Raw genomic sequence first — 27,260 nt, 5'->3', positions numbered from 1 at the left:
CCTCTTACTTCCGGCCGAAACTGGAAGCAGCTGTCGCGGACGACTGCTGACGTAAGTCGAAGCTCGAACCGGACGTGACAGTAGCCTGTGCACTAGCCAGTGAACCTCTTACTTCCGGCCGAAACTGGAAGCAGCTGTCGCGGACGACTGCTGCTGAAGTGACCGGTGACCCAAAACAAAATGACTAAAAGCCAGAGTGTTACAGAACAGTCTGCTTGAAGGTAAATGAAAGAAATTCAAAAACCCCAAGTAAACTTCGTAGCCAAAAACCTGAGAGAGGAGATAAGCCACAAAGAATGACTCCTCCAACATGCATTGCCAAAGACAATGTCCCCTCAGGAAAAACTGAATGTTACTTCCGAGGCCAACTCAAGCGCAACTTAAGTTTGGACGAAACACCAGAACACGTCTGATCGCTAGAGAAAGACGGAGTCAGACTCTGCGAAAGACGCCCAGGACCAAGTCCAGCAGCTTGTGGCAAACTGAGAAGAACGGGGAAGCCCGAAAACGGCAGCCCCACTCAAACGGCAATCGTCCTATCTCATCTCCTGCCTAAGATGAAATAAAGGAAAGAAAGTCGAAGTCCGAAGCCACAAGAACAGGGAAAACAACAACCATCCCGCCCACAGGTGGAATGGCTGTTGCACCAGCCGAGGCTAAAAACCCTGGATGCCCTAAGGTCAGCCGCTGTTCCGAAACTCAGACGTACCTAGAAGCGTCTGTGAAAGAAACAACCTCTCCGGTAAAACCGGAAGTGCCACTGCAGCAGCCCGTGGCTGAACTGCTGTTACACAACTGAGGACTGAAGCTGTAAAACCGAAGGACAGCGCTAGCACCGACCAGAAGAGACCTCAGCGGGTGCTCGAGCTGATGGGCCTAGACACCGTGAAAGGATCGGCTGACGCATAAATAAATATGCACTCATTAGATCAATGGGAGTCCCCCGACCTCACCACTCCCACAAACTATTGGCTGTGTACAGAGACCATCCAATGAAAACTTGCAAGGAGAAGACCCGCCCCGCCAACACCAAAGTGGAGGGCGGAGGAGGGGGGGGTGAGACCGGGGGCACTTCCTTGGGGAGAGAGGCTAGCCTAGGGCTGCCCTTCTCCCTGCCCAAAGGTGATCTAATTCTCGAGAATCAGACAGAGACTGCCCATTGGCCGCCTGCTGAAAACATCCCGAGGCCCGAGCCTGCTTCCCGTGAGGAGGCTAGCTCTGCTTTAACCCTTGTAGAGAGAAGTCAGAGATCCGCTGATCTCTAACCCACGGGATCTACTTTGCTTTCTGGTAAAAACACCGAAGTTCAAAAAGCAGATCCCTCTACTCCGATCAAAGCCCAGATGTCCCTCCTAGCCTGCTCAGAGACCTGAGCATGCGAGAGAAACAAGTCCTCCCTACACCCGACTGTAAAGCGAGGTGAAGGGAGGACAGCCTCTTTGTTCCTCGTTCGCCTTAGCCAGGCTGAACGAGTGGAGATGCCATCAGTGTCCTGACACACACTAAGCGTGAAATGTTCAGTGACTCCAGGAAAGAGCGCGAGAGCGCTCTGACGATCATCTCCGAAAAAGAGGCAAATTCCAAAAACTGACGTCCAAATTCCTCTAAGTTCCTGCGTTCCCATTAAGGTGTACGCGGAAGAGCAAGACGCCAGCAAAATCCGACCCAGCTTCAGCCAAGAGAACTTCCTATGACAGGAAGAAACAAAAGACGAAGCCTGAGTAGCCGAAGACTGCCGAGGCTGCGCGTGTTCCGGAACTGACCCGTGAAAACCGAGCAGCAGAACCGGAACCCGTGGATACCACTTCCGGTAGGAGATGGCCAGCCAAAACCTGCGGAAGATGGTACCCACATTGAAGGTGACTATCAAACCGGAAGTAGGAAAAACTCCTCCTTCGCGGAACGGAAGTCCGACATCGCTGAATGCAACCAAAGAGGAAGCCAATGTCCCTCCATAAAAAATCTGGAAGTAATCTCCATCGAGGCCTCGAGAGAAGCCGAGAGATTCGACAGAACGTGTCTGGTCTCTGGCTAAAGGCTGTATAACAGAATAGCCCAGAGACCTGACACTGACCGAAGTCACAGTTGCAAGTGGAAAGCTACTGAACAGGATAACCGGAAAACCGGAAACCCGTTCAACCGGAAACCGTCCTGTCTCACCCCTCCCATAAGAGGGTAAGACAAAGAGGAGGTAACATCCGAAGCCACCAGAACTGAATAGACAGTAGACGCAACACCCGACCAGTGAAGTGACTACCGTCCCGGCCGAGGCTGAAAGCCTGCATGCCCATAGGCCAGCCGACGTTCCTCACTTCGCTAACAGTGATAGGAAGGAGAACAATGCATCCGGACAAAGCCGGAAACGCAACAGACAAAACCGCACAATGCGGAAGCAAATGTTGCGTGGACTGAGGACAGAAGACCGAACGCCCGTAGGCTAGTCCGCGGTCAACTCCAGTAGAGACACACAGTGTAATCGCAAAGGAGGACCTATGCTCCCGGTAAACCGGAATGACGACTGTCCGGATGTCCGTAGGACGTATCCTGTTCCTCACTCACTGACCTCCGTATAGGCGCAGCAGGGGGAGGAACGGCAACTCCGGGCTGAGCCGGAAAAGCAACGGACGAAGCCGCATAAACGGAAACGCCTGTTGCGATGACTAAGGCCGAGGCCAGAACGCCCAAAGGCCAGTCAACGGTCAACCCCAGCCATGACCTCTGTGAGTGCACGGGATGGAGGACCTTCGTTTTCGGGAAAACCCGGAAGCGCGACTCCCGAAAAGGGAAGCCGCCCTTGCCTATTCACAGCCGTGCACGCAATGCAAACAGGCTTAGAAAGAGCAGAAGATTAAGCAACGGACGAAGCCGCATACAGCGGCAGCGTCTGCTGCGAGGACTGGGGCTGGAAGCCCGGTTGCCCGAAGGCCAGTCCACAGTCGACACCAGCAGGGACCTTCGTGGGTGTGCCAGATTGACCTTCGCTTCCGGGAAAACCCGGAAACGCGACTCCCGCAAGCGGAAGCCGCCCTTGCTCAGTCACGGCCGTACACGCTGTGCGATCAGGCCTAGAAAGAGCAGCATATCCTGACTAGCAGGAAGTTTTGCAGTCGACACCAGCAGGGACCTTCGTGGGTGTGCCAGATTGACCTTCGCCTCCGGGTAAACCCGGAACCGCGACTACCGCAAGCGGAAGCCGCCATTGCTCAGTCACGGCCGTACACGCTGTGCGATCAGGCCTAGAAAGAGCAGCATATCCTGACTAGCAGGAAGTTTGCAGTCGACACCAGCAGGGACCTTCGTGGGTGTGCCAGATTGACCTTCGCCTCCGGGAAAACCCAGAAACACGACTCCCGCAAGCGGAAGCCGCCATTGCTCAGTCATAGCCCTCTCGCTATACGATCGGAACTAAGACGAGCAGCATATCCTGACGGGCAGGAAGTTTGCAGGTAGTGAGCCTGCGACCAAGAACTGTTGCTCAAAAGAGAGCGTCCGGTGGCTTCACGAGAGCCAGTGGAGCAGTTCGACTTACCGTCCATGCCCCCCAAAGGGGCAGCAGACGCAGCTGAAGGCCCGCGGCCGGAAGCCGTGGCCGACAGGAAGCCAAAGAGTGGCCGTCACCCGCCGCCGGCGGAAGTACAACGCTGGAGACGGCGTGTGAAGCTGCAATCTTACCTCCCAAACTGCGAAACTCTGGAAAAAGAGAGCAAAACAGTATAGACACCAGAGCGCCGTGCTCCGATGCCGAGAGGGAAAGCAAGAAGCAAGACACGTCACAGACGTGCTAAACTGCCCCCCAAATTCATTTGGGGCAGAATAAGTAACGGACAAAGCGGTTATACATGCTTAGTACGAAACAACAAAAATGCCAATGGTCTGAAAGACCAATGACACACACCTAGCCATGTTATCTCACCGTCAGACGCGCTGACGCAGACAACAGGCGGCAAACAAAGAGTTACTGAAAATTAACAAGTCCAAAACGGACGGAAAATTTAGCAACTACAACAAACTTCCTGTCAAACTAATGACTAAAAAAGGAAGCGCTTACCAACTAACAAAGCAGAAGGCAAGTAAAGAGGTAAAATAAGGTTTACCTATCCAAAATATAGGCCGTGCCACATTCGCCGTCAGCTAAGCTGACAAGCAAACATGGAGCCCCAAAATGCGTTACTGAAAAAATTTTACAAGTCCGCAAAAACGGACGAAAAGTCAGCAACTACAACAACATTCTTGTCAAAATAATGACCAAAATGGAAAGAGCTCACCAAACACGTAAAGGCAAGCTGTTAAGACGGGTTAGGCGGCCGGTGGGTGTCCTTACAAACACCAGCACTCAGCCACACACGGAGCCAAAAATTTGACGACCTCTCCGCTGTAGGCTGAAATGTCGTATGCAGCATGTGGTGTTTACAGGGGGAAGTGACGTCACATAACCCTAGATGGGAGGTAACTCCCTGGGTAGATGGTCACTACCTTGCCTGTTTACACTTTTTGTGTTGGGTTGCTCCCCTTTAAAATTGTTTAAGACGGGTAGCCTTTTCAGACCTTTTGCATGTAAGACTGCGTCAATGCTTTTATGTGATTCGGAGTAAGAATATGTAATTTAATGCTCATTTATTATTATTAATATTTCCCTTGCATCGTCTGTCGTCTGCATGACGACTCGAGAGCTTTCGCTTTCATTGTGTTTTCTGCACTCGTTTTCTTGTTTTCATTTTTTTGTTTTTTTGACAAATGTAATAAAAAGTTATAGGGTCGGCCCCTAAAAATAGGGTAGGTCGGGTTACCCTAACCACACCTATTTTTTTTTTTAGGCCTAACGCACATTTTTGTGCAGCAGGACAAGGATAATCATTTTGTGGGATGTGATTTTTATCTTACTCAATATTAATGTAACTTTCAAAAATAAAATTTATCTTTGAGTTCCTCAATAATTAAATTACAAAAAGTAAGACAGAAATAATAAGAAAAGACAGAAATGAACTTGATAAATACCTGAAACAGCGGCTTTCTTGATGCAGGTTTATCACTCGGTCCACTGTGGTTGTCTGCTGTTGCCTATTTAAAGAAAGGGATCAAATAAAAGTAAATAAGATACCATAAGTGTAACCAGGGTTTTGCCTGGGAGAAAAAGGCAATGGGACACTTGTCCCCCTCAACTAAATTCCGATGAGACATAGTCGAAGGCAAGAAGGGTCAAAGATGCATGTTCGCCTTTTTGACCAAAGATGCAAAATGGTGCAATATGGTGCCATCTGAGAATTAGCCGCTATATCGTGTTATCTGTGTGTGTGTGTGTGTTTGTTCGTGTGTGTGTGTTTGTTTGTTCGTGTGTGTGTGTGTGTGTGTGTGTGCGCGCGGAGGGCTGTGTGCAAAGCATTATACTCAAAAAGCCTGCACAGCGTGTTTCCAGTGTGTGCGCGAGGAAGCGCTGTCGAAATTAAGCGCAGTGTCGATCTGGCCATCTGACAGTCGTGTCCCCGCCCCGTAAGTAGGCTAGTGTCTCGCACTCTTGCACCGTCGTCACCTATGCTTACTGTGTGTGTGTGTATGTGTGACGGAGTGATTGAGTTTGTGTTACTGTTTGTCGATTTCTTACGTGAGCCTTGAAGGCTTCGCCTCTTGTTTTTCAATCAAATTGATTGAAATTTTGGCCAAGCAATCTTCGACGAAGGCCGGACTTCGGTATTGCATTTCAGCTTGGTGGCCTAAAAATTAATTAATGACTTTGGTCATTAAAAATCTGAAAATTGTAATTAAAATTATTTTTTTTATAAAACAATCCAAATTTCCGTTCATCTTATTCTTCATCATTTTCTGATTCCAAAAACATATAAATATGTTATATTTGGAAAAATTATGATCAAAATCAAATTTCCGAAATCGATTTAAAAACAATTTCATCTTATTCCTTGTCGGTTCCTGATTCCAAAAACATAGAGATATGATATGTTTGGAATAAAAACACGCTCAGGAAGTTCAAACGAAGAGAGGTACAGAAAAGCGTGCTATGCAGCACAGCGAAACCACTACCACGCTGAACAGGCTCGTCAGTTTCACTCCATTTTGCCCAAGCGGCGGACTACGGTCATTGTGAAAAAATGCAGTGCGTTCAGTTTCATTCTGTGAGTTCCACAGCTTGACTAAATGTAGTAATTTCGCCTTACGCGACTTGTTTCTTCTTCAAATTTTCTAACGTTAGCAGTCTATGTTTTTCGATTCCTCCTTTTAAAGACCATGCTTTATCAGATTTCCTGGTCATAACATTTCTTGCAGTCCACATTTCAAATGAGTGAAGATTACTTCTGCCTCTCACCTGCAAATTACCCTGTATGTGAAGAAGGCACATCTCCATTTCCTTCAGTACTTTGGCACAGAATGCAACTTCAGTAGAGTAGTGATAACAGAATGGGTGAAGAGCACGGAAAGCAATCAGGTCTTTTCCAGAGTCACTTGTGCACAAAGCATTCTCTTTGTTTTGAAGAAATCGCAACATGTTGCCCTTTTGCAGAGGACATGGTGTAGGACTGTTGTCAACCAGCGTCTCGTACAACTCGTTGAAAGCTATCCAGACGTTGCCGTCTCTTGTGATGACGTCAAGATGACTCAGGGAAGGGATGTTCTGGAGTGATGCCACCGCTGCAGGCATCGTTGAAGTGAACTGAAAAAAAAAGGCGTTCATGGTTCAGTGCACTTGGAATTTGAACAAATGAGACACACACACACACAACACACACAAATAAAAAGTCTTTAAAATTAGCAAGTTTACCCCGAGTTTGTTTGTTACTTCTGGTCTTATTACTCCTTGAACTTACAGATAAACTTTTACTTTGATACATTTTTGATCACTTTCGCGAGGGCAGGTTGACGTCAAAGACAGACAGACACAGAGATAGAGACCCTAAGATATTTTGAAAAACAAACAAACCTGGAGGCTAAAGTTTTTATCATATTTGGAAAAAAAACCATGAGAATGTCGCGAGGCGGTGACATACTCTCCAGCCTTTCTTCTTTTTCTTGTCAATCACAAGTTTAAAGAGACATCTCTCACCTTTCTTCTTCTTCTTCTTCTGCGTTTGTGGGCTGAAACTCCCACGTACACTCATGGGGTTTTTTTTTGCACGAGTGGAATTTTATGTGTATGACCGTTTTTTTACCTCGCCATTTAGGCAGCCATACGCCGTTTTCGGAGGAAGCATGCTGGGTATTTTCGTGTTTTTATAACCCAACGAACTCTGACATGGATTACAGGATCTTTTTCGTGCGCACTTGGTCTTGTGCTTGCGTGTACACACGGGGGTGTTCGGACACCGAGGAGAGTCTGCACACAAAGTTGACTCTGAGAAATAAATCTCTCGCCGAACGTGGGGACGAACTCACGCTGACAGCGGCCAACTGGATACAAATCCAGCGCGCTACCGACTGAGCTACATCCCCGCCCCTCTCACCTTTCAAAATGACCTCATTTGCGTGATACAGACTCGATATAACATTAGGAAAGTTAATTAAGACCTCTGATTTTTGAGTTGGAAATTTTTTTCAGCATAGTTCATTATCTGTATCATAAGTGTTAGTCTGTCTGTCTGTCTGTCTGTCTGTCTGTCTGTCTGTCTGTCTGTCTGTCTGTCTGTCTGTCTGTCCACTCTAAAAACAAAACAAAACAAAACACTGGGCCAATTTACAGTGATTGTAAAGCGTTTTTTGGTCATCATTTAAATGATCCAATCACTTGCCATTCTTTTTTTTATTTTTCCAAATTTTCAAACGTTAGCTGTCTGTGTTTTGATTTTGAATTTATCAGATTTTCTGGTCATAATTATTCTTACAGTCCACACTTCAAATGAATGAAGATTTAAAAAAAAAAATTCTTCTCATTTCTTTATTATTCTATTGCTGGGAAATTTGGGTCGCTTCCTCCCAGTGGAAAGCTAGCAGCAACAGAGTCGCGCTACCCAGGTGTCTGCGTGTTTAGGTGTGGCAGAATGACCGAGGTCTTTTACATGCCACAGTGGTGACACGGGGGTGGAACATGGATACCGTCTCTGAGTCTGCACATAAAGTTGACCCGTGTCCGTCCCAGCCCGGATTGGAACCTGCGACCCTAGAATCACAAGTCCAGTGCTCTACCAACTGATCTGCCTCTCACCTGCAAGTTATTCTGTGTGTGAAGAAGGCACATCTCCATTTCCTTCAGTACTTTGGCACAGAATGTAACTTTAGTAGAGTAGTGATAACAGAATGGGTGAAGAGCACAGAAAGCAATCAGGTAATTTTCAGAGTCACTTGTGCACAGAGCATTCTCTTCGTTTTGCAGAAATTGCAACATGTTGCCCTTTAGCAGAGGACACAGCGTGGGACTCTTGTCATATATTGTCTGATAAAACTGTTCAAAAGCTATCCAGACGTTGCCGTCTCCTGTGATGACGTCCAGGTGACTCAGGGAGGGGATGTTCTGGAGTGATGCCACCATAGCAGGCAGTGCAGGAGGCCTGGAACAAAAAGGCGTTCATGGTTCAGTGCACTGGAAGTTCCAGATAATGTCAGTATAAATGTGCGTACACGTGTGAGTGTGTTCAAAGTTTAAAGATTTAGCATGGAAATTTGGAAAGTTTCATCATCGCAATAATGCAGAAACTGCGGTCGTGTATAAATTTAAGTTGGGCTGGGTTTCCTATAATAAATCTGTTTGGATTATCCGTCTTTCTTTCCAAAGCATGTTTGCATGGCTGAATGCCGCATACAAATTCAGGATTTCCAAAAGATTCTCCTGTCGAATCACCATTTTGGAAGGGAAAGTAATGCTAGGGTAATTTAGATCAGTTTACGACACACTTGTGCTTGGCGCGAGATTGAGCGGTAAAGTATTTTCTTACAGGGAATCCACCCGGATGTATGAAACGCCTAAAGGAAATCCACCTACAGGGAATATACCCACTTTTGGTTGACTCGGACTTCTTCAGCGCAAATTAGCATGGGATATGTGCTTATAAACCAATTTGATTGTTTGACCTGAAAATTGCCAACTTGCACAATACCCCGCTTGGATAGCTCTCCGGTGCGAAAAATGAGGAAGGTTCACTTCCCTGCGGGCACATTTTTTGCTCTCAAGAGTTATCGTTCCTTCCGTACACTACAATCACTGAACTAAACAATGGCTACCAAACAGCAGAATTTTCATGCGATTGCAAGTACCAAAGTTGCAAAAATACCTCAAAGAAAGAAAAATACAATATTCAGGATATAAGAAACCGAAGCTGAAAACTTATTGAACAGACAACGGAGTACCGGGATGGCAGTCGTCATTTTGACGTCGAAGAGAATTCAGCCATCGCTTCACAAGCGCTAGTGTTCTCTGGCTTGTGTAAAAAAAAAAACCTCAATCGCCTTTTCTTTGTGTACGGGCCATGCTTGGGTACTTTAAACGAAGTTTAGGATTATTCTTGCGGCTAACATTGCTGCAGCCCACTGCTGCACAGTGCAAATTCACCATTTTCAAGGTGAAGTGTCTGCACTGAAACGCAACCTCTCACAGAGCTATCAAAACATGCCCGCAGTTTGAGGCAGATCTCGCAAGACCACGCAAGGTATTGCAGATTTATCGCGCGACTTGGCGGCGTTGGGCGATAGGGCAAGTCGCCTATTGAACCTAGTACATGTAGAATTGTACCCAAATTTAATGGACGCGGCTCAGCTTCCCGGCCCTCATGGCGACAGTCCCCGAGAGAACAGCCTGGAGAAGGGTTTCTTTCTCCTCGACCCTCATGTCCCCCCCAACAACTCAGGAGATTGATGATGATGATGATGATGATGATGATGATGATGACCCAAATTCATTAAAATGTGAACACTGACCTGCTGCCATTTGATGTCTTGATGCGCTTCCTGTGGGCAGCGATATCCTTCCTCTCGGTATCGTAATACTTCGCAGAGCAGGAAGAACCTATCATAGTGACAGTCACAACACTCACTAAGCAACAATAGCAGTTGAATGAGTATTTACAAGAAAAACTAATTGTATTTACTGGGCTGTGTTTCCTCCAAACCCCCCAAAATCATGACAGAGTTATTGTCAGAAAATGTCTATTGTAGAGAACCTTTTGTGTTAAGGTATGATGTTGTAAACTTTAGCGTTCAGCAATAGCATATTTTAATAGACCTATTAATTTGGGCGGGGATGTAGCTCAGTCGGTAGCGCGCTGGATTTGTATCCAGTTGGCCGCTGTCAGCGTGAATTCGTCCCCCCGTTCGGCGAGAGATTTATTTCTCAGAGTCAACTTTGTGTGCAGACTCTCCTCGGTGTCCGAACACCCCCGTGTGTAACACGCAAGCACAAGACCAAGTGCGCACGAAAAAGATCCTGTAATCCATGTCAGAGTCCGGTGGGTTATAGAAACACGAAAATACCCAGCATGCTTCCTCCGAAAACGGCGTATGGCTGCCTAAATGGCGGGGTAAAAACGGTCATACACGTAAAAGCCGTGGGAGTTTCAGCCCATGAACGAACAAACAAACAAACCTATTAATTTAGCTGGAACTCAGTCATCTTTGACTGTACATAATTAATTCTATGTGTTGTGGTGTGATCACCCTATTTATGGGCTCAGAGGTTTGAGTCCTGAGAGATCAGTCATGATAACATGTACCTCCGAAGGTGATTCAAGAGTTTTATACACTTGATTACAATCAAAATCCAAAACCTATTTGCAGATCAAACTTTTAATAATCTAACATATGTTTTTCCATCCATTTCTGAACCTATTAAAAATTAGATTGAGATGATACACTTATCAGTAACTTGGTTATTCAATACACAATGTACCATGCGTTTCGCGTAACGCCTTGTGTGCCAAAAAAGGTGCTTTTTTTCTTGAACAAAGTCAATTTTTTCAGCATCCGGGCGACTGACAGACATAAATTTGGTATGGATAGAATCTGCATGAGGAATACTTCATAACTGTATTGTTTATATTGTAGTCATTTAAAAACAGAACAAAATACAAAGTGATAAAAGTATCCAGAACAGGATTTTTGCATTTGGACACCTTGACAGATTCCTGACCACATTTGACCGGCTTCACAAATTTCAAAGTGACAGTTTATGTACCCGACATTGTGGGCATACACATCATCATCGATTTATGGGACCAGCTCTGCCATCTAAATGAATGAAGTGCAAGCGCCTTGTCCGATGGTAGCAAAATTTAATCCAACTCTGTCCGCCCTTTACAAAGTACGATAGGACATCTGACCGATACCTGACCATAGAGAATTTCATTGGTTTTAAAAACAGTGTAAATAGGTAAATGTTGAATTGTATCCTTGATTCTGAGCTTTGGTGTAAAGTAACTAACGGATAAATGATTTTGCTTATATTGAGGCAGGAGCAACTTTTTTCAAGTGTTGCTTTACTACAGATCAACTCTACATTCAGCCATCAAGCCATTGGATAGTGAAACAGTTGCCTAACGCTGAACCTAAGAAAATGACAGCACCGTAAAATTATGTTATGGTGTAAATGTAACATACAATCATTTGTGCTTTATCTGCAAATATTTGATAAACCGAACACTTGACTGGAAAATCAAATGCTGCAATTGAAGGACAGGAGTACCGAGATGTTTATTCATGTAAATTTAAGGAGGTTTAAAAAAGTCTAAAAATTGTAACACTTTTTAGACTCCTTGACAGATTCTTGACCATGTCCTATTCATGTTGATTAGGTTAGGATATTTTGTCGCAAAAATGAAGCAACATCCATGTTTGTATGAGACCCTTTTCTACATGTTAAAGTATAAGGACATCTTATTTACCTGTCCTTTGTGTCAAAAACTCTATGGAGAGTTTTTCTGCACATTCACTGAAGAACTGATGGGTTCGGTTTGGAGTGCTGCTTGCAAGTTCCTGCAATCTTGTAATTTCTTCTTCACTCCATAACTGCGCACGCACGCACACACACACACACACACACACACACACACACACACACATAGATGGATAGAGAAATACACAGGCATGAAAACTGTAAAAGAAAAAAATACTGAAACCAAAATTCGAAGGCGCGTAGCGCCAAGTTTCGCACGTCAAGACTTCTAGGGGGGTCCGGGGGCATGCCACCCCGGAATTTTTTTTTTTCAAGGGTGCAATTTGGTGCAATCTGGGGCTATCTGAGCCTTAAAATTGGATTCAAACATGGCCCCAAAACTATTTTACTATAACTATGACTAGGGAAAAAAAAAAAAAAAAAAGGAAAAATACGGAAAAAAAAAAGGAAAAAAATACGGTTTATTTTTTTCAAAAATACGGAAAATACGGAGAATTTTCATGCCTAATACAATCAGACACATATATATAAGCGTTTAGTGACAATTGTAATTAACAAAAAACCTGTGCATGCACATTGACATACTTGCACGCACATACGATGATACGCACACACAGGATGAACACACAGAAAACACATCCCTTTCCTCACATACAATTATAATGACTGGTTATTATAAAGTAAGAGTATTAAAGACAGACAGTTTTATAATTATTGGCTCAGTTGAGTCAATACTATCACTTTTGCATAACGCACATTTTTGTGCAGCAGGACAAGGATAATCATTTTGTGGGATGTGATTTTTATCTTACTCAATATTAATTTAATGTAACTTTGAAAAATAAAATTTATCTTTGAGTTCCAAATTACAAAAAGTAAGACAGAAATAATAAGAAAAGACAGAAATGAACTTGATAAATACCTGAAACAGCGGCTTTCTTGATGCAGGTTTACCACTCGGTCCACTGTGGTTGTCTGCTGTTGCCTATTTAAAGAAAGGGATCAAATAAAAGTAAATAAGATACCATAAGTGTAACCAGGGTTTTGCCTGGGAGAAAACGGCAATGGGACACTTGTCCCTCTCAACTAAATTCCGATGGGACATAGTCGAAGGCAAGAAGCGTCAAAGATCTATGCATGTTTGCGTTTTTGACCAAAGATGCAAAATGGTGCAATATGGTGCCATCTGAGAATTAGCCGCTATAGCGTGTTATCTGTGTGTGTTTGTTTGTTTGTGTGTGTGTGTGTGTTTGTTTGTGTGTGTGTGTGTGTGTGTGTGTGTGCAGTGTGTGTGTGTGTGTGTGTGTGTGTGTGTGTGTGTGTGTGTGTGTGTGTGTGTGTGTGTGTAATCTGATGGAAAGTGTACATTTGGTGGCGCAGTGGTACGTAATCTCAATGCGCCTTTTGACGCACTGAAGGGAATTGTGATGGGACATTTTCAGATTTACTAGTGCGCCAATGGCGCAGGGCGCACTATAGTAGATGAAACCATGTGTAACCACCGTCAGTGCCAGTGTAGCGATGTCAAATTTCTTCGGATGTCAGCTTCCTCACTCGATATATCATTTATATAATACTCAAGACTGAAATGTTTTTTCCGGGTCAAATTAAAGAAGTAAACTTATTCAAGGATGAAAAGCATGTGAGTTTCTTGCAAGTGAAGGAAATTTGTGGTGAGATTTAATAGATTTCACCCCAAAATTTGATATCTTTGAAAACATGAGTGGTTACGTCCCTGGAATGAGAAGGGACACATTTTAAGATGAATCAAATTTCTAAGTTGAAATACATGTATCAAAAATTGTTCGATCAAAAATAAGTCAATAATTCCACTTGATTGTGCGCTATGAATTTACAATGTTACAGTTCAACATTACCAAGCAGTGAACACAACCCGGGAGTGGGACTGGGAAGCCGTAATATATGCATACAAGCAATACAATCTAAATCTTATCAAATATAGTAGGGCAAAGTCTTACCATTATGCGTTTCTGTCATGAATTCCGTACACGCAAAATTGATGACAGTTAAAGAGTGGCATAAGTTCAGACAACGGGAGAGACTAACAACACTCTAAGAACCAACACTGGATACTCTTTGCAACACTGTAACAACTTTTAGCGGAAGTGGTCAGAGAGTAGTCCCTTCCACCAAAAATTCAAGTGGTTACGTCCCTTTTTCCTTGAGTTGAGACCAGTTTTCAAGCGGTACTTTACTTATTCTTATTCAAGTGATATATCCTTTCTCCCGCTACTCTTGGGATAAGAGCTTAATTCCTTCAACTGACTTGGACACTGACACATATATGACAACAATTTTCAGCCTGGCTGCTTCTTGTGTAGATATAAAGCGAACATATCATTGTAACCAATTTTGGTTGTGTTCTGATTTTGTTTTTGCTTTCTGTTTACCTCTGTGTTTGTTCGTTCATGGGCTGAAACTCCCACGGCTTTTACGTGTATGACCGTTTTTACCCCGCCATTTAGGCAGCCATACGCCGTTTTCGGAGGAAGCATGCTGGGTATTTTCGTGTTTCTATAACCCACCGAACTCTGACATGGATTACAGGATCTTTTCCGTGCGCACTTGGTCGTGTGCTTGCGTGTACAAACGAAGGGGGTTAAAGGCCAACATCCAAAAGAATTTTTCTCCTGGAGCGACCTAAACTTGAACCCGTCGCTCTTCTTGCATGTCTGTTTACTTCGTGTTGCACGCAAAAATTGCGCGACTTCCTTGCCGCGTGGATTGACGAAGCTGTTTTATTCTCGTGACTGAAAACACTGCAGTGCGTGCAGTTTTATTCTGTGGGTTCGACAGATCGGTCCAGTAGTTTGGTCTCAATTGCTCTACACACACGCGCACACACACACACACACATACACATACACACACTGGCACACACACACACACACACTCACACACACACAGGCACACACACACACACACTCACGCACACACGACACACACACACCCCCGCGGCTCGGCTTTTTGTCCCCTCTGCCTCACTGATTTGGTTTTGTGTTTATTTCGTAATTATTTTGTTAGTAAATAGTGAACATTGCTTCAATGCCGAAGCAAAAAACATCATTATTGGTTGTAATTTGCTACCAATTTTAAAACCCGAATATCGTATTACACAGTAATTTTGACAGCAGTTCAAATGTGTACATTTACCAGTTCCATTCAGCAGACCGTTTCAGGTCTTTGTGACTGATTTCTGGCCAGGAATTCATCACGCTTTCTGTTGTTCATTCGTTTCCTGTGACATTGATCAGCAAACCAGCAAAGTGTGTGTGTGTGTGTGTGTGTGTGTGTGTGCCTTTGGTTATATCGGTTTTTGTTGTTGTTGATGAGTACGTAACAAAATGTAGTCAGTATGATTATATACGTTTGCACCATACCTCATCTCCCGTGAAATATCAACAGAGTTCGAAGTTTCAGTTTGTCAATCTGTATAGTATGATTTGTTTTCAAATACGTTTTGTCTTTCTTTCCTTGTCCTGGTTTGTTTACAGATCATCGTCATTTTTTAATCTCGGAAGATCTAACTAGTGTTCTGAGCATCGCCTAAGTAGACATCAACAAGCATGTCCATACTTGAATGATCTTGCCGTTGTCTATCTTTTGCGATATCATGTCCATTTGTGAAAAAAACATGAAAAAGTATCCAAATAATTATTTGACAAACGGAATGCCATACATTTCCACATCGCAACATTATTGAATATTTGTACCAGTTTCAATTTGTCTGATAGATGTTGAATGACACAGAACTAAAAACGATTTCTTCGTGAACTTCAATTTAATATATCAGGTGTACGATACATCTACACAGTTGTGTGTGTGTGTGTGTGTGTGTGTGTGTGTGTGTGTGTGTGTGTGTGTGTGTATGTGTGTGTGTGAGTGTGTGTGTGTGTGTGTTCTTGAACATAACTACACCCATGTGTTTATGAGTTACATAATTATATATATGCGTTCAGTCAGTCTGCATGTTTCCTTTCACAAAATAAGACACAACTGACATCAAAAATGAATACAGATTTGATCTGCCAAGGAGGAAATATCAAACCAACCCACACCCCAAACCTAAAGCAGCTCATGACAAACTTTTGGTACACACTTTGCAAAATAATACTCTAATTTCTAACCAGCTGCATTACACGCTGCCAACAGAAAGAGAACAAGTCGCGTAAGGCGAAATTACAACATTTAGTTAATCTGTCGAACCCACAGAATACAAGAAACTAAGTCCATCTCACGATGAACACGAGCCAAAATCATATGCACTCGACTTGTGAAATAGAAAGAAATCAAATACGACGAAGAGAAGAAAAAGTTTGAAAGTACCATTGAACTTCCATGTCGGCGTGTGGCTGAGCTTAAAATAGGAATGTTGTTGCAATCTGTCAGGCACTTTCCCTTTTGACAGGTAGTTTTTGCATGTACAGCAAAACACGGCCTTTTTTACAAATCCTAAAGACTGTCGGAAACTTCGCATGCTCTCTTGTGAACGCCATGTGAAACATTGATTCTGAAACAAAAATCTATGGCATGAATGACAATGGAAAGACGGTCTCTCTCTGATTCCAAGTTCATAATGACAGTTATAAAGTGCTGAATTTAAAAAATCTGTAGATGAAGTAAAATCATTTGAATGTTGGCTTGTTGAAACTTCATAACAAACAGCCACCTCGTCTATATCATTATCTGAAAGAATGCCAACTTCCTTTGAAACACCAACATTTGTATGGAAAACTTCTGTTTCTGTCATCTTTGATTTCATTTGACAACTTGGACTGATGGCATCTTCCAGAGATATATCCATTACTTTCAACTTGCGCCTCTTTGTATTCCTGTAAGCCTGCCACTTATTTATAAAAAGAAACGTTTGATACTTTTACCAAACAGTTAGTATAATGCACGATTTACCTGTATTCGTCTTTAAATTCTGCAAGACTGAAGCGAAAGAGGTCTGTCTCAGTTTTGTCGTCAGTTTGTTGTGTACATTTACACACGCACAACGAACAACACATGCACAGGCCCGGGGGAAGCTCTCCTTTCTTATGTCCGACGATAGACGTATACATGTAGTTTACATGTTTATTAGTCATCTATTTGATAGATTACGTGTATGATATGACGGAGAGTCGCATCGGTTTGATGCCGTGAACCCAACCGTGGCTGTGGCTGTCGTTTGAAGTAGCCTACTTCTTTATAAAGATTCATTTACATTCTACTTCTGACCAAGGCATGTTTGGTACCTACTGAATCCTTGTTGCGTGTAGTTTTACGTGGCACGTTGCCCAAAGTTGTATTCTTGAGGAGCATAAAATAAAACGTGTTACAAAGTTATCTCAAAACTCTGCAGTGACTGCTCGCGCAGCAGGTCAGCTAATTATAGCACGCAGCCTCCACAGACAGCTTTCGAGCCGAAACCATATGAGTCGCCGCTCCTGCGGCTCGTCAAAAACTGCACGCACTGCAGTGTTTTCAGTCACGAGAATAAAATAGCTTCGTCAATCCACGCAGCAAGGAAGTCGCTCGATTTTTGCGTGCAGCACGAAGTAAACAGACATGCAAGAATAGCGACGGGTTCAAGTTTAGGTCGCTCCAGGAGAAAAATTCTTTTGGATGTTGGCCTTTAAGTCACTGGCAGGTCTGCACATAAGTTGACCTGGGAGATCGGAAAAATCTCCACTCTTAACCCACCAGGCGGCAGCGACCGGGATTCGAACTCACGACTGACCTCCCGATTAGGAGGCCGACGTCTTTACCACCACGCCACTGCGCCCGTCGTATCATTGTAACCAATTTTGGTTGTGTTCTGATTTTGTTTTTGCTCTCTGTTTACCTGTGTATTCGTTGTCCAGAAGAAGCCTGCATAGGCGAACTAGCGTACTCGGGCGGGATAAACATATACCTCTCTGCAACGAAAACAATAACAAGGGGCTATTCAGGTTGATTGCTAGAAGTTTAGATATAAACTAAGTAATCGTTTAATTGATTAAGTATGGCAATTTCTTCACAAGTGAACTTGAATTGTGTCATCATACGCCAATGATACTCATCGACCTCGTGACGTCTCAGCCGCCATGGACCCGCCAGACGACAGCAGATAAGGTCACTGTGACATGATTCTTCACGCACAGCATCTTTACCCGCAGAGTCATCGTGGTTCCACACAACCGGAAGTAGAATGCTGACGACGTTTTCGAGAAGAGAACGAAGTGTGTTTGTTGATCAGAATTTGTTTGTTTGACTTTGAGCTGTTGTGGGCGATTTTCGACATGTGTGGTGACAAGATAAGGTAGAAGGTGAGAAATTCAACATTTGACACCCTTGAAGACTCGTTTTGGGGTTAGAAGGAAGCGCAGAGCCGACAAAAAAACACGTTATTTTGAACGCTAATGTAGTAATGACTAAATGAGGGAGCAGGAACAATCAAAAGCAACATGGATTCGATGCGGCTTGTGATTATACATATCGCTGCGGCATGTTGTTTCCATGAATACTGCAACTAAGTAGAAACGGAAGCAGTTTAGAAGCAACCATCAAATAAGAAGGTCAGTGTATAATTTAGATTGGATGGCATTGGTGGTAGTATGTTCTGGATCTTTTACGTTGCAGGAACCACTGTTGCCGGTCATCTTCGCATGTTATTGTCAAGTTGAAGTAGAAATATCACATGACATGATCAATGAACTTGTAAACGATTGTGCGACAGAATTACCTCTGGAACATGTAATGTCATTGCTGCATTGCGTAAATAGGGAGCCAGTCGTTTCGGCCCAAAGACGTTTCGGCCCAATTTACCAGGACGTTTCGGCCCAAATGGTCGTTTCGGCCCTAGGACGTTTCGGCCCTCATTTACAAATTTTGTTTTTTCAAATATATATCATGAAAAGCTGTAAATATGGTTATCTCGTGATAAATCGCTGTGAGCTCTTGTGAGAAGGGGTGATTAATAAATGTCCATTATTATTATTATTATTATTATAAGCACCCTCTGTCAAAATTCACTCCCTCTGTCCCCCCCCCCCTCCCCTCCACATTAGATTCCCCCCTCCCCTTGCATTAGATTCTCTTCCCCTTCCCTCATTAGACCCATCCCCCCCAAATTATTGTTTGTCCTGTTTGTATTGTTTCGTCAGGTCCCAGTTACTGCGCTAGGTAGTACTGGGTGGTAGGTCAGCCCAGGGCCTGAAATCGGGCGCCACGGCAAATAGCGAAAAGCAATACCGTACTTTCCGGGTCATAAGGCGCGACTGTTTTCCTCGAGTTCGACCCCTGCGTCTTGTATAACGAAGCGCCTAATCCGTGTATGAAATAACGAAAAAAATCAGAGACCGCATGAGTACCAGTCAAACAACTTGTGATAATGCATGTTTCAGCTACTAGGTACTGCCCTGGCCAAGTTTCCTGAGCTCTCAAGCCACCCAGCTATCACAATGGACCTGCCTTTGATCTTGCCGCACACACAGAGCACACCTATTTCCACTCTGTTAAACTCGGTCACTGACCGGTCACTGACGCCGGTGCAGGAAGTGTTTCCTCTCTCAGATATGACAGGGGAACCACCTCTCATGGCAAAAACTGGGTCATTTCCACTCTGTATTCTTCCTTTGATGTGGCTTATTTTCATTCTTCGACCGTTTGTTACTGGTATATTTTTTCAATTTTGGTGGGCCCTATGGGCCCCCTGCGCCCAATGGGTGACTGGGTCACAAGTTTTGTTAAAAAGAAGGGGGTGTGCCTTATGCGCAGTACGGTAGCTGGCCTACCATTGTACCAACCCACCACTGTTTTGATTTTCGTAGGTACACTATCCACTTTATCTTTCACTCTTGGGAAATTAGGCGCACCAACCAAAATGAGGATCGTTGCCCTGTAAAGGGATTTCCTCATAAACGTGAAGAAGAAAAAGAAGAAGAAGAAGAATACTGTCCCGACACTGATTCTCATACTATAGCTTTTTCAACAGTTGCAGGCATTTTTGGATGCATCATGATGCTCTGTTCTGACAACGGCAGTAACGCTAACAGCATAAAGTGTGTGTGAAGTGCACATGAACTTAATGCTAACTGTAACTTGTGTAAGAATGATATAGGCCGAGGCTTTATACTGATGAGTTTGTCATGTCATCAAAAAACCTTCACTTGACAAGAATGCCTTGAAAAACTTTAGGCCCGTTTCGAACTTGTCATTCCTTTCAAAAATCACTGAAAAAATTGTCCTTTCACAACTTCTCACTCACCTAGAGCAAAACCACCTTCTCAACACCCATCAGTCTGCATACAGGAAAAACCATAGTACTGAGACAGCACTTCTGAAGATTGTAAACGACATCCTTCTTAGCTTTGACGAAAATCAGGTCTCCATTCTAACACTACTGGACTTGTCTATCGCATTCGATACGATAGACCACGAAATTCTGCTCCACAGGCTTCAGCACTCCTTTGGTGTTCATTATCTGGCCCTTTTCTGGGTTCGTTCGTACCTTACTAACCGGACGCAGACCGTTTGTGTCAACGGCATCAAATCTCAACCTTCAGCTCTCCAATACGGTGTCCCGCAAGGGTCCGTGCTTGGCCCCATACTTTTCGTTCTATATGCCTCCCCTGTGTCCGATGTTATCAGTCGCCATGCGTTGTCGCACGAGAGTTTTGCTGATGATACACAGCTTCATCAGTCTGCCCCCCTTGCTGAAGTTGACGATCTGGTATCTCGGACACAGGATTGCATTGCGGACCTCAGTGATTGGATGTCTTTAAACAAACTCCAGTTAAATAGTGACAAAACCGAAGTTATGCTGGCCTGTCCCAAGAAATTTCTCAATCACCCTTCTCTTCCTGCCTCTCTCACTGTCAACGAACTACCTATCTCTTTCTCTCCGTCTGTCCGCAGCCTTGGCGTCACTCTCGATCCAACTCTCTCTTTCCAAAAACACATCTCTAACATCTGCAAGTCCGCCTATCTAGAGCTGCGCAAGATTAGTTCAGTCCGTCACTACCTCACCGCTGATGCAACCAAAACGTTAGTGTGTTCTTTAGTCCTCTCAAAGATAGATTATTGCAATTCTCTTCTGGCCGGTCTCCCTAAGTACCTTTTAGATAGACTTCAAAGGATCCAAAATAACGCTGCCCGCCTGGTTTTCAAATCTTCCAAGTATGAACACGCCACACCCCTTCTTCACTCTCTACACTGGCTGCCAATCACTAAAAGGATCGAATACAAACTCTCCTCTCTTTCTTTTGCCGTCGTTTCTGGTTCTGCCCCAGAATACTTGTCAGAACTCCTCAATCTCTACACCCCCTCCCGTCAGCTTCGCTCCGCCGCCGACACTCGACTCTTCCGACTCCCCACAGTGCAAACAAAGACATGTGGCGAGAGGTCCTTCGCCTATCAAGCTCCTGTGACCTGGAATAGATTACCTCTGCCTCTCAGACACACAGATTCTCTCACTACATTCAAGACAAATATCAAAACACACCTCTTTCAGCGCAAGTGATTTCCCCTCCAGCATCTCCCCACCCACCCCATCCCACCTCACCCCCTACCTAGTGCCTAAAATAACGTGTACATATATTTCCTGCGCTTTGTGTCAGCACTGTTTGTGTGTGTGTAAATAGTACCGTTGACACGTTTTTATATGGAAGCCTACTGTGGTTCTTGTGCTTAGGCTGTGTATTGGACTGTCATTGTATGCCTGCATTATTAGTTGTCAGTAATTATTACATGTGCTGATTGTTCTCTTTGCCTGCGCGCGTATAGTATGTTGGTTATGTTTGGTCATAGTATGTTTGTTTATGTTTGGTCGTTATCTTTGCCTGTGCGTGTATTGTATGTTTGGTCGTTTTCTTTGCCTGTGCATGTATAGTTTGTTGGTTATGTTTGGTCGGTTTCTTTGCCTGTGCGTGTATAGTATGCTTGGTCGATGTATGTATTGTAAAGCGCTAAGAGTAGACATTTTTCTAGAATAGCGCTATAAAAGTTTGCATTATTATTATTATTGTCACACCCTGTGATTTTCCTACGACCCACCCTGTCACACCCTGTAATAACCATATATTTAAGTTAACTCCATCACGGTGCCAGCTATACTGACATTTTATGTGATGCTGTCTGTGTAATAGCTTTGGAGAATAAAGAGTTCTCTATTTTTTCTATGATGCAATCGCAAACTTGTCAGAACACTCGCCGCTGTCCACTCATTGGTTTCCAAGCCAGTCCGTATGATATGTGTTATTTGACTCCTAATCTGGACGAGATTTGATGCCAGATGATCAGGGAGATTTTATTCCCCAGATCATCATGTTCACAGACTAAGATTTTTGTGTGTGTCTGCATGAGGCATTTAGGACATTTCTAAGTCTGTTTACAATTTGAGTTTTTAGCATGACTCGGGTTCTTGGTGCAGAAGTACAGAAATAAAAGCGAAAAAACAACAGCTTCTTAAAACACAGGTTCCAGTTTTACCATACTGACATTTCGTTTCTTTCTTGCTTCCAGGGCATCAACATCACCACAATGTCTTCCTGCCCCATCTGCCTGGAAGCAGAACTGAAGGTTCCGGCCGCCTGCGTTCCGTGCGGACACACTTTTTGCCACGCATGCATCACTCAGTGGACGCGCTCCCCGCCCCGCTTTGGTCTCAGTCTCTGCCCGCAGTGTCGCGTGCCTGTGCGAGAGGTGCAGAAACTCTTCATTTCTGAGTGGCCAGGTAAGGCAAAATATGATATGTATTTGATAAAACAAAAGGTAAGGTTTTGTTTTGATAAAAATAAACGTTCCAATTACCTACCATTCTTGTTTTTTGTTCTGAATTTTGGAACGTTGGCAGTCTATCTGGTTTTGTCAATTTTGGGATCTTTAACGTGCACAGAACGTTGGCAGTCTATCTGGTTTTGTCAATTTTGGGATCTTTAACGTGCACAGAACGTTGGCAGTCTATCTGGTTTTGTCAATTTTGGGATCTTTAACGTGCACAGAACGTTGGCAGTCTATCTGGTTTTGTCAATTTTGGGATCTTTAACGTGCACAGAACGTTGGCAGTCTATCTGGTTTTGTCAATTTTGGGATCTTTAACGTGCACAGAACGTTGGCAGTCTATCTGGTTTTGTCAATTTTGGGATCTTTAACGTGCACAGAACGTTGGCAGTCTATCTGGTTTTGTCAATTTTGGGATCTTTAACGTGCACAGAGCTTTGCCAGTCTATCTGGTTTTGTCAATTTTGGGATCTTTAACGTGCACAGAGCGTTGCCAGTCTATCTGGTTTTGTCAATTTTGGGATCTTTAACGTGCACAGAGCGTTGCCAGTCTATCTGGTTTTGTCAATTTTGGGATCTTTAACGTGCACAGAGCTTTGCCAGTCTATCTGGTTTTGTCAATTTTGGGATCTTTAACGTGCACAGAGCGTTGCCAATCTATCTGGTTTTGTCAATTTTGGGATCTTTAACGTGCACAGAACGCTGGCAGTCTATCTGGTTTTGTCAATTTTGGGATCTTTAACGTGCACAGAACGTTGGCAGTCTACCTGGTTTTGTCAATTTTGGGATCTTTAACGTGCACAGAACGTTGGCAGTCTATCTGTTTTTGTCAATTTTGGGATCTTTAACGTGCACAGAACGTTGGCAGTCTATCTGTTTTTTGAATTTTCCAAACCAAAGAGAGTTGTAATTAATTTAACAATGGGCTGAAAGATGGGGTACGCAGACCTGTTGACCCATACTATTTTGGAGTAATTTATTACTATGTTTTTGGATTTGAGACCAGACTACAATTTTAAGATGCCGCTTCAAATTAGGTTTGTGTTGCTAATGTTGGCGTTTGTAACCACCGGTTTACTATTTTTGTCATCAGATTACTATTTTTATACTTGACCATTACTCTTATCAAGCTTTGGGGGTTAACAGGTCTGGGTACGTCGGTAGTGAGGCCAAATAAATTCCATTTATTTTTACTTTCAAAGACTAAGCCTACGTTGAATTTTGTTTCTTCGGGCTTAGTGTGTGTGTAGACTATGGGAATGTATAGAACTGAAGCTATTTTGTTACTTGTACTGAATAAACAAAGCTGTGACTTTCAACTTACAAGTGAAGATTCTGTGTGAGTGTGTGTGTGTGTGTGTGTGTGTGTGTGTGTGTGTGTGTGTGTGTGTGTGTACGCTTGCATCAGTGTAGAAAAAGGTATAGGCTCAGCCGCATTAGATAGGGTAGGTTGAATTAGATACACCAAATAGAGCTGATAGCTGTTGAATCAGAAACACATTATACTAACACTATATCTGTCTTGAAATGTGCGTGGGCATTTACCTGTGTTTTTCTGTCTTCAGTGTCCAGTAGCAACGGTGACCCGCCGGCTCTCTCACACCTGTCACCATGGCAACAGTTCACACAGTTGACCACTCTCTTCATGCACTTCTTGTCCATCCCTTTCCACGCCGTGGCCAGCTACGGACCAGGTGATGAACTGAGAAATTATTGGGGGGAGGGGGGGGGGGGGGGATAATAACCGGATGGTTAGATGGTAGGTGTCATCTAGGACTGATTAGAGAGAAAGTGGGAGTATTATGAGAAAGAGTTAAGAGACGAGGGTTTCATGGTTTCATCTGTAACCGAGTGCCGAAACACTACAATCACCTCGGGAGGCGAAGTGCAATCAAACAGGATTGAAAATGTTAGGGCTAATTTCTTAGCCCTATAAAAACTGTTATGCAAACCCGAAGGTTTCCATGAACATACAGACAATCGGAAACCACCAGACCCCATCACAAACAGAATTCCACAATCCAGAGGTGTTGACTTAAAGGCCAACAACTCGGGTGCAGGGTCTGCTGTGAAAGGAGCGGTAGCCTCCCCTGTCACAATCGCCCCCGTTTGAATGAACTTCGTCCCGAAGTTCCGAACCGGGGGACCACTGTCCATCCCAAGTTCGCAGAACGCAAACAGCACGAAAATGTTCAGTGGTCATATTATCTTTCAACGTAGGGAAAGAGAGAGAGAGAGAGAGAGAGAGAGTCACTTACTAATATGGTAGTTACAAGGTGTTGCTAATGGTGAGGGGGGGAGGGGGGGGGGGGGGTGGGTTGATGTTGGGGTTTTGAGGGAAGAGAGAGAGAGAGAGAGTTCGTGTAGGAGAAACATATTTTTGTGTGCATCAATCATAGATTTCTGAGAAATAACGATTTAGTGGGAAAGGATAGGTGTATTGTCATAAAATGGTTGTGAACTGCTGTAGAGTAAGTGAGTAATGGTACTAGATCGGTTACTTTTTGCTACAAGACAACAGGATTGCTACGATTTTGAGTTTGTGAAGTTGGAATTGTTGAGGACCGAATCATTGATTTTGTGTTGCCTGCTGTTTTGCAGAACTTGTAGACAGACTGACAGTATGGCTGAACCAGCAGATTGAGAGACTCATTGTACTACGGACACAACTCATGCGTTTCGGAGGTGACTATCTGTCAGTCTTAATGTGCAGTTTCTTCTTCTTTTTTCTTTCTCAAAATTCTCTCCCCTTTTTCCTTTTCTCTCAAAATTCTCTCCCCTTTTTCCTCACTTTTTTCTTCTGTTTCTTTTGTACATTTAATTGTCTAAAATCAGCAGTTTGTGTTGTTTTTCAGGAGGGCTGATTTGTGCGTATTTTCTCAGTCTCTGTCTTTCTTTCTCTGTCTCCCTTTTCTAAAAAAAAAAAAAATAGCAGGTAACACGTTGTGATGTTTGTTGCAGCCTCATTTCAACAAGAGTGGCATGACCTAGGTTTACCAGCGCAGTGCCTGGTTGGAGCATCCGTTCTGCTGGTGGCTCTGCTTCTGGTGCAAGACCTGCAGGATGAGGACGGCATCCACCGCGGCATCGTCCTCCCCATCTTTCTCGTCATCGCTCACATCCTCAAGCAGTTGGTCCTCGCCAGTGCCTACGTCATCTATCGGCCGCTCAACTGCGTCGCTGCGTGCGGACTGGAAGTAGTGGTCGCAGCGGGTGACGTAGGCTACGTGTTGGGGTCGGCGATGCTGTGGATAGCGTTCGACGCGTTGTGCATTCCTTGGCTGGTGATCTGCGTGGCGGCGAGGGTCTTGGTGGGGCTGTTGTCAGTGCTGGCCAGCGTTGTACGGGTGTGCATGTTCTGCGTTGTGGTCACCCTCCTCTTGGGTGTTCCCACTTTCCTGGCCTCCCCCAACAACCAGCCTCTGAGAGCCCAGGTGCCAGCGTTGGGCCAGGCGGTGGTAGAGTGGGTGCGACAGACCCTGCTGCATCACAGTCAGCGAGCGGCCCAGCGACGACAAAGGGTGGAGGAGGAGGAGGGTCGAGTCCCGGTCAACATCGTGAGAGACTTTTTCCGCCTTCTGTCGCAGGAGCTCGAAAACAATGGGAGAGAGGAGGGGGGCGGGGGGAGAGAAGGAGGGGGAGAGGGAAGTGGGATGGGAGATGTAGGCGCAGAAAGATTAGGAGAGGGAGAAAGAGAGGGGGAGGGGGAGGGAGGGAACGTTCACAGAGGTGAAGGAGGGGAGAGAAGAAGAGGAGAGGATGAAGAGGGAGAGGAATGGTTGACTGAGGGAGAGGAGGAGGAGGAGGAGGGGGAGAATTGGCAGAATGCCGTTCACTCTCTGCCTCAGTCTTTGCTGCATAACTGGGACAGTGTAGACGTGTGGTAGGTTGCCAAGTCACGAAGACCGGAACATTTTTGGCAGTGTTTTCTTTGATGGAAGTTGTAAGTTTATCTATATCCCATGTTTTATCCCATGTTTTATCCCACCATTGGAAAGGTTTCAAAACCCCTTGTGTCCACCAATTCTCAAAAAGCGCTTCCACCTTCAAAATGTGCATGGAGTAAGTATCCTAGCAAAGACTTTTAGACCACATACTGCTGTTTTGTTTTAATTCCAGACACGTTACTGAGTGCAATGTTGATGTCTCCTGTGTCACGCCTAAAGCGCCAGCAGTTGAAAAAGAATGGCTAAGGTTCGAAATTGTGTGTAATATCTGTTTAACAACTAACATTTTCATGAAACAGCACCTAATGGTGAGGATGTAGCACAAACAGGAACAGCACTCAGCACTCAAATTGCTCTTAACAAATTTTGAGCATTTTTGACATAGGATCATTATCAGCAGAAAAAAGAAATGACATAACACAACATTCTGACATACCGTACTTTCCGGGTGACAAGGCGCTTTGTTATCTAAGACGCACCCCCTTCTTTTAAAAAGAAAATTGTAATCCAGTCACCCATTGGAGCAGGGGGCCAATAGGGCGCACCAAAATGACCCAGTTTTTGCCATGAGAGGTGGTTCCCCTGTCATATCTGAGAGAGGAAACACTTCCTGCATCGGGGTCAGTGACCGGTCAGTGACCAAAGGCATTGTGATAGCTGGGTGGCCTTGTTAAAAGACACGACCTTCTTCCCAGTGTCAATGACCCAGTTTTTGCCATGAGAGG

The 27,260-nt window shown here is 44.3% G+C and overlaps 2 protein-coding genes across 2 annotated transcripts in view; one reads left to right on the top strand and one right to left on the bottom strand.

Annotated features, from left to right (window-relative positions):
* Nucleotides 1-14,064, bottom strand: part of LOC138972724 (uncharacterized) — a 32,007-nt gene extending 17,943 nt beyond the window's left edge. Inside the window, exons 1-7 of the mRNA XM_070345380.1 lie at nucleotides 13,801-14,064; nucleotides 12,744-12,806; nucleotides 11,811-11,934; nucleotides 9,853-9,940; nucleotides 8,147-8,489; nucleotides 6,317-6,661; nucleotides 4,996-5,058 (exon numbers count right to left, since the gene is read on the bottom strand). Of these exons, the coding sequence (XP_070201481.1) occupies nucleotides 4,996-5,058; nucleotides 6,317-6,661; nucleotides 8,147-8,489; nucleotides 9,853-9,940; nucleotides 11,811-11,934; nucleotides 12,744-12,806; nucleotides 13,801-13,803 (1,029 nt within the window). The 5' untranslated portion in view covers nucleotides 13,804-14,064. The remainder of the gene's footprint in view (nucleotides 1-4,995; nucleotides 5,059-6,316; nucleotides 6,662-8,146; nucleotides 8,490-9,852; nucleotides 9,941-11,810; nucleotides 11,935-12,743; nucleotides 12,807-13,800) is intronic.
* A 3,974-nt stretch (nucleotides 14,065-18,038) lies between these two features.
* On the top strand, nucleotides 18,039-26,475 carry LOC138974495 (uncharacterized). The gene is made up of 5 exons (XM_070347213.1): nucleotides 18,039-18,135; nucleotides 22,331-22,541; nucleotides 24,154-24,282; nucleotides 25,190-25,273; nucleotides 25,550-26,475. Exons 2-5 carry the CDS (start codon nucleotides 22,349-22,351, stop codon nucleotides 26,473-26,475), a joined length of 1,332 nt encoding a protein of 443 aa, XP_070203314.1. The 5' UTR covers nucleotides 18,039-18,135; nucleotides 22,331-22,348.
* The last annotated feature ends 785 nt before the right edge of the window (nucleotides 26,476-27,260 follow it).

The sequence above is a fragment of the Littorina saxatilis genome, linkage group LG8 (assembly GCF_037325665.1).
Source record: "Littorina saxatilis isolate snail1 linkage group LG8, US_GU_Lsax_2.0, whole genome shotgun sequence".
NCBI classification, from domain to species: domain Eukaryota; kingdom Metazoa; phylum Mollusca; class Gastropoda; order Littorinimorpha; family Littorinidae; genus Littorina; species Littorina saxatilis.
This window is presented reverse-complemented; position numbering and strand designations above follow the sequence as displayed.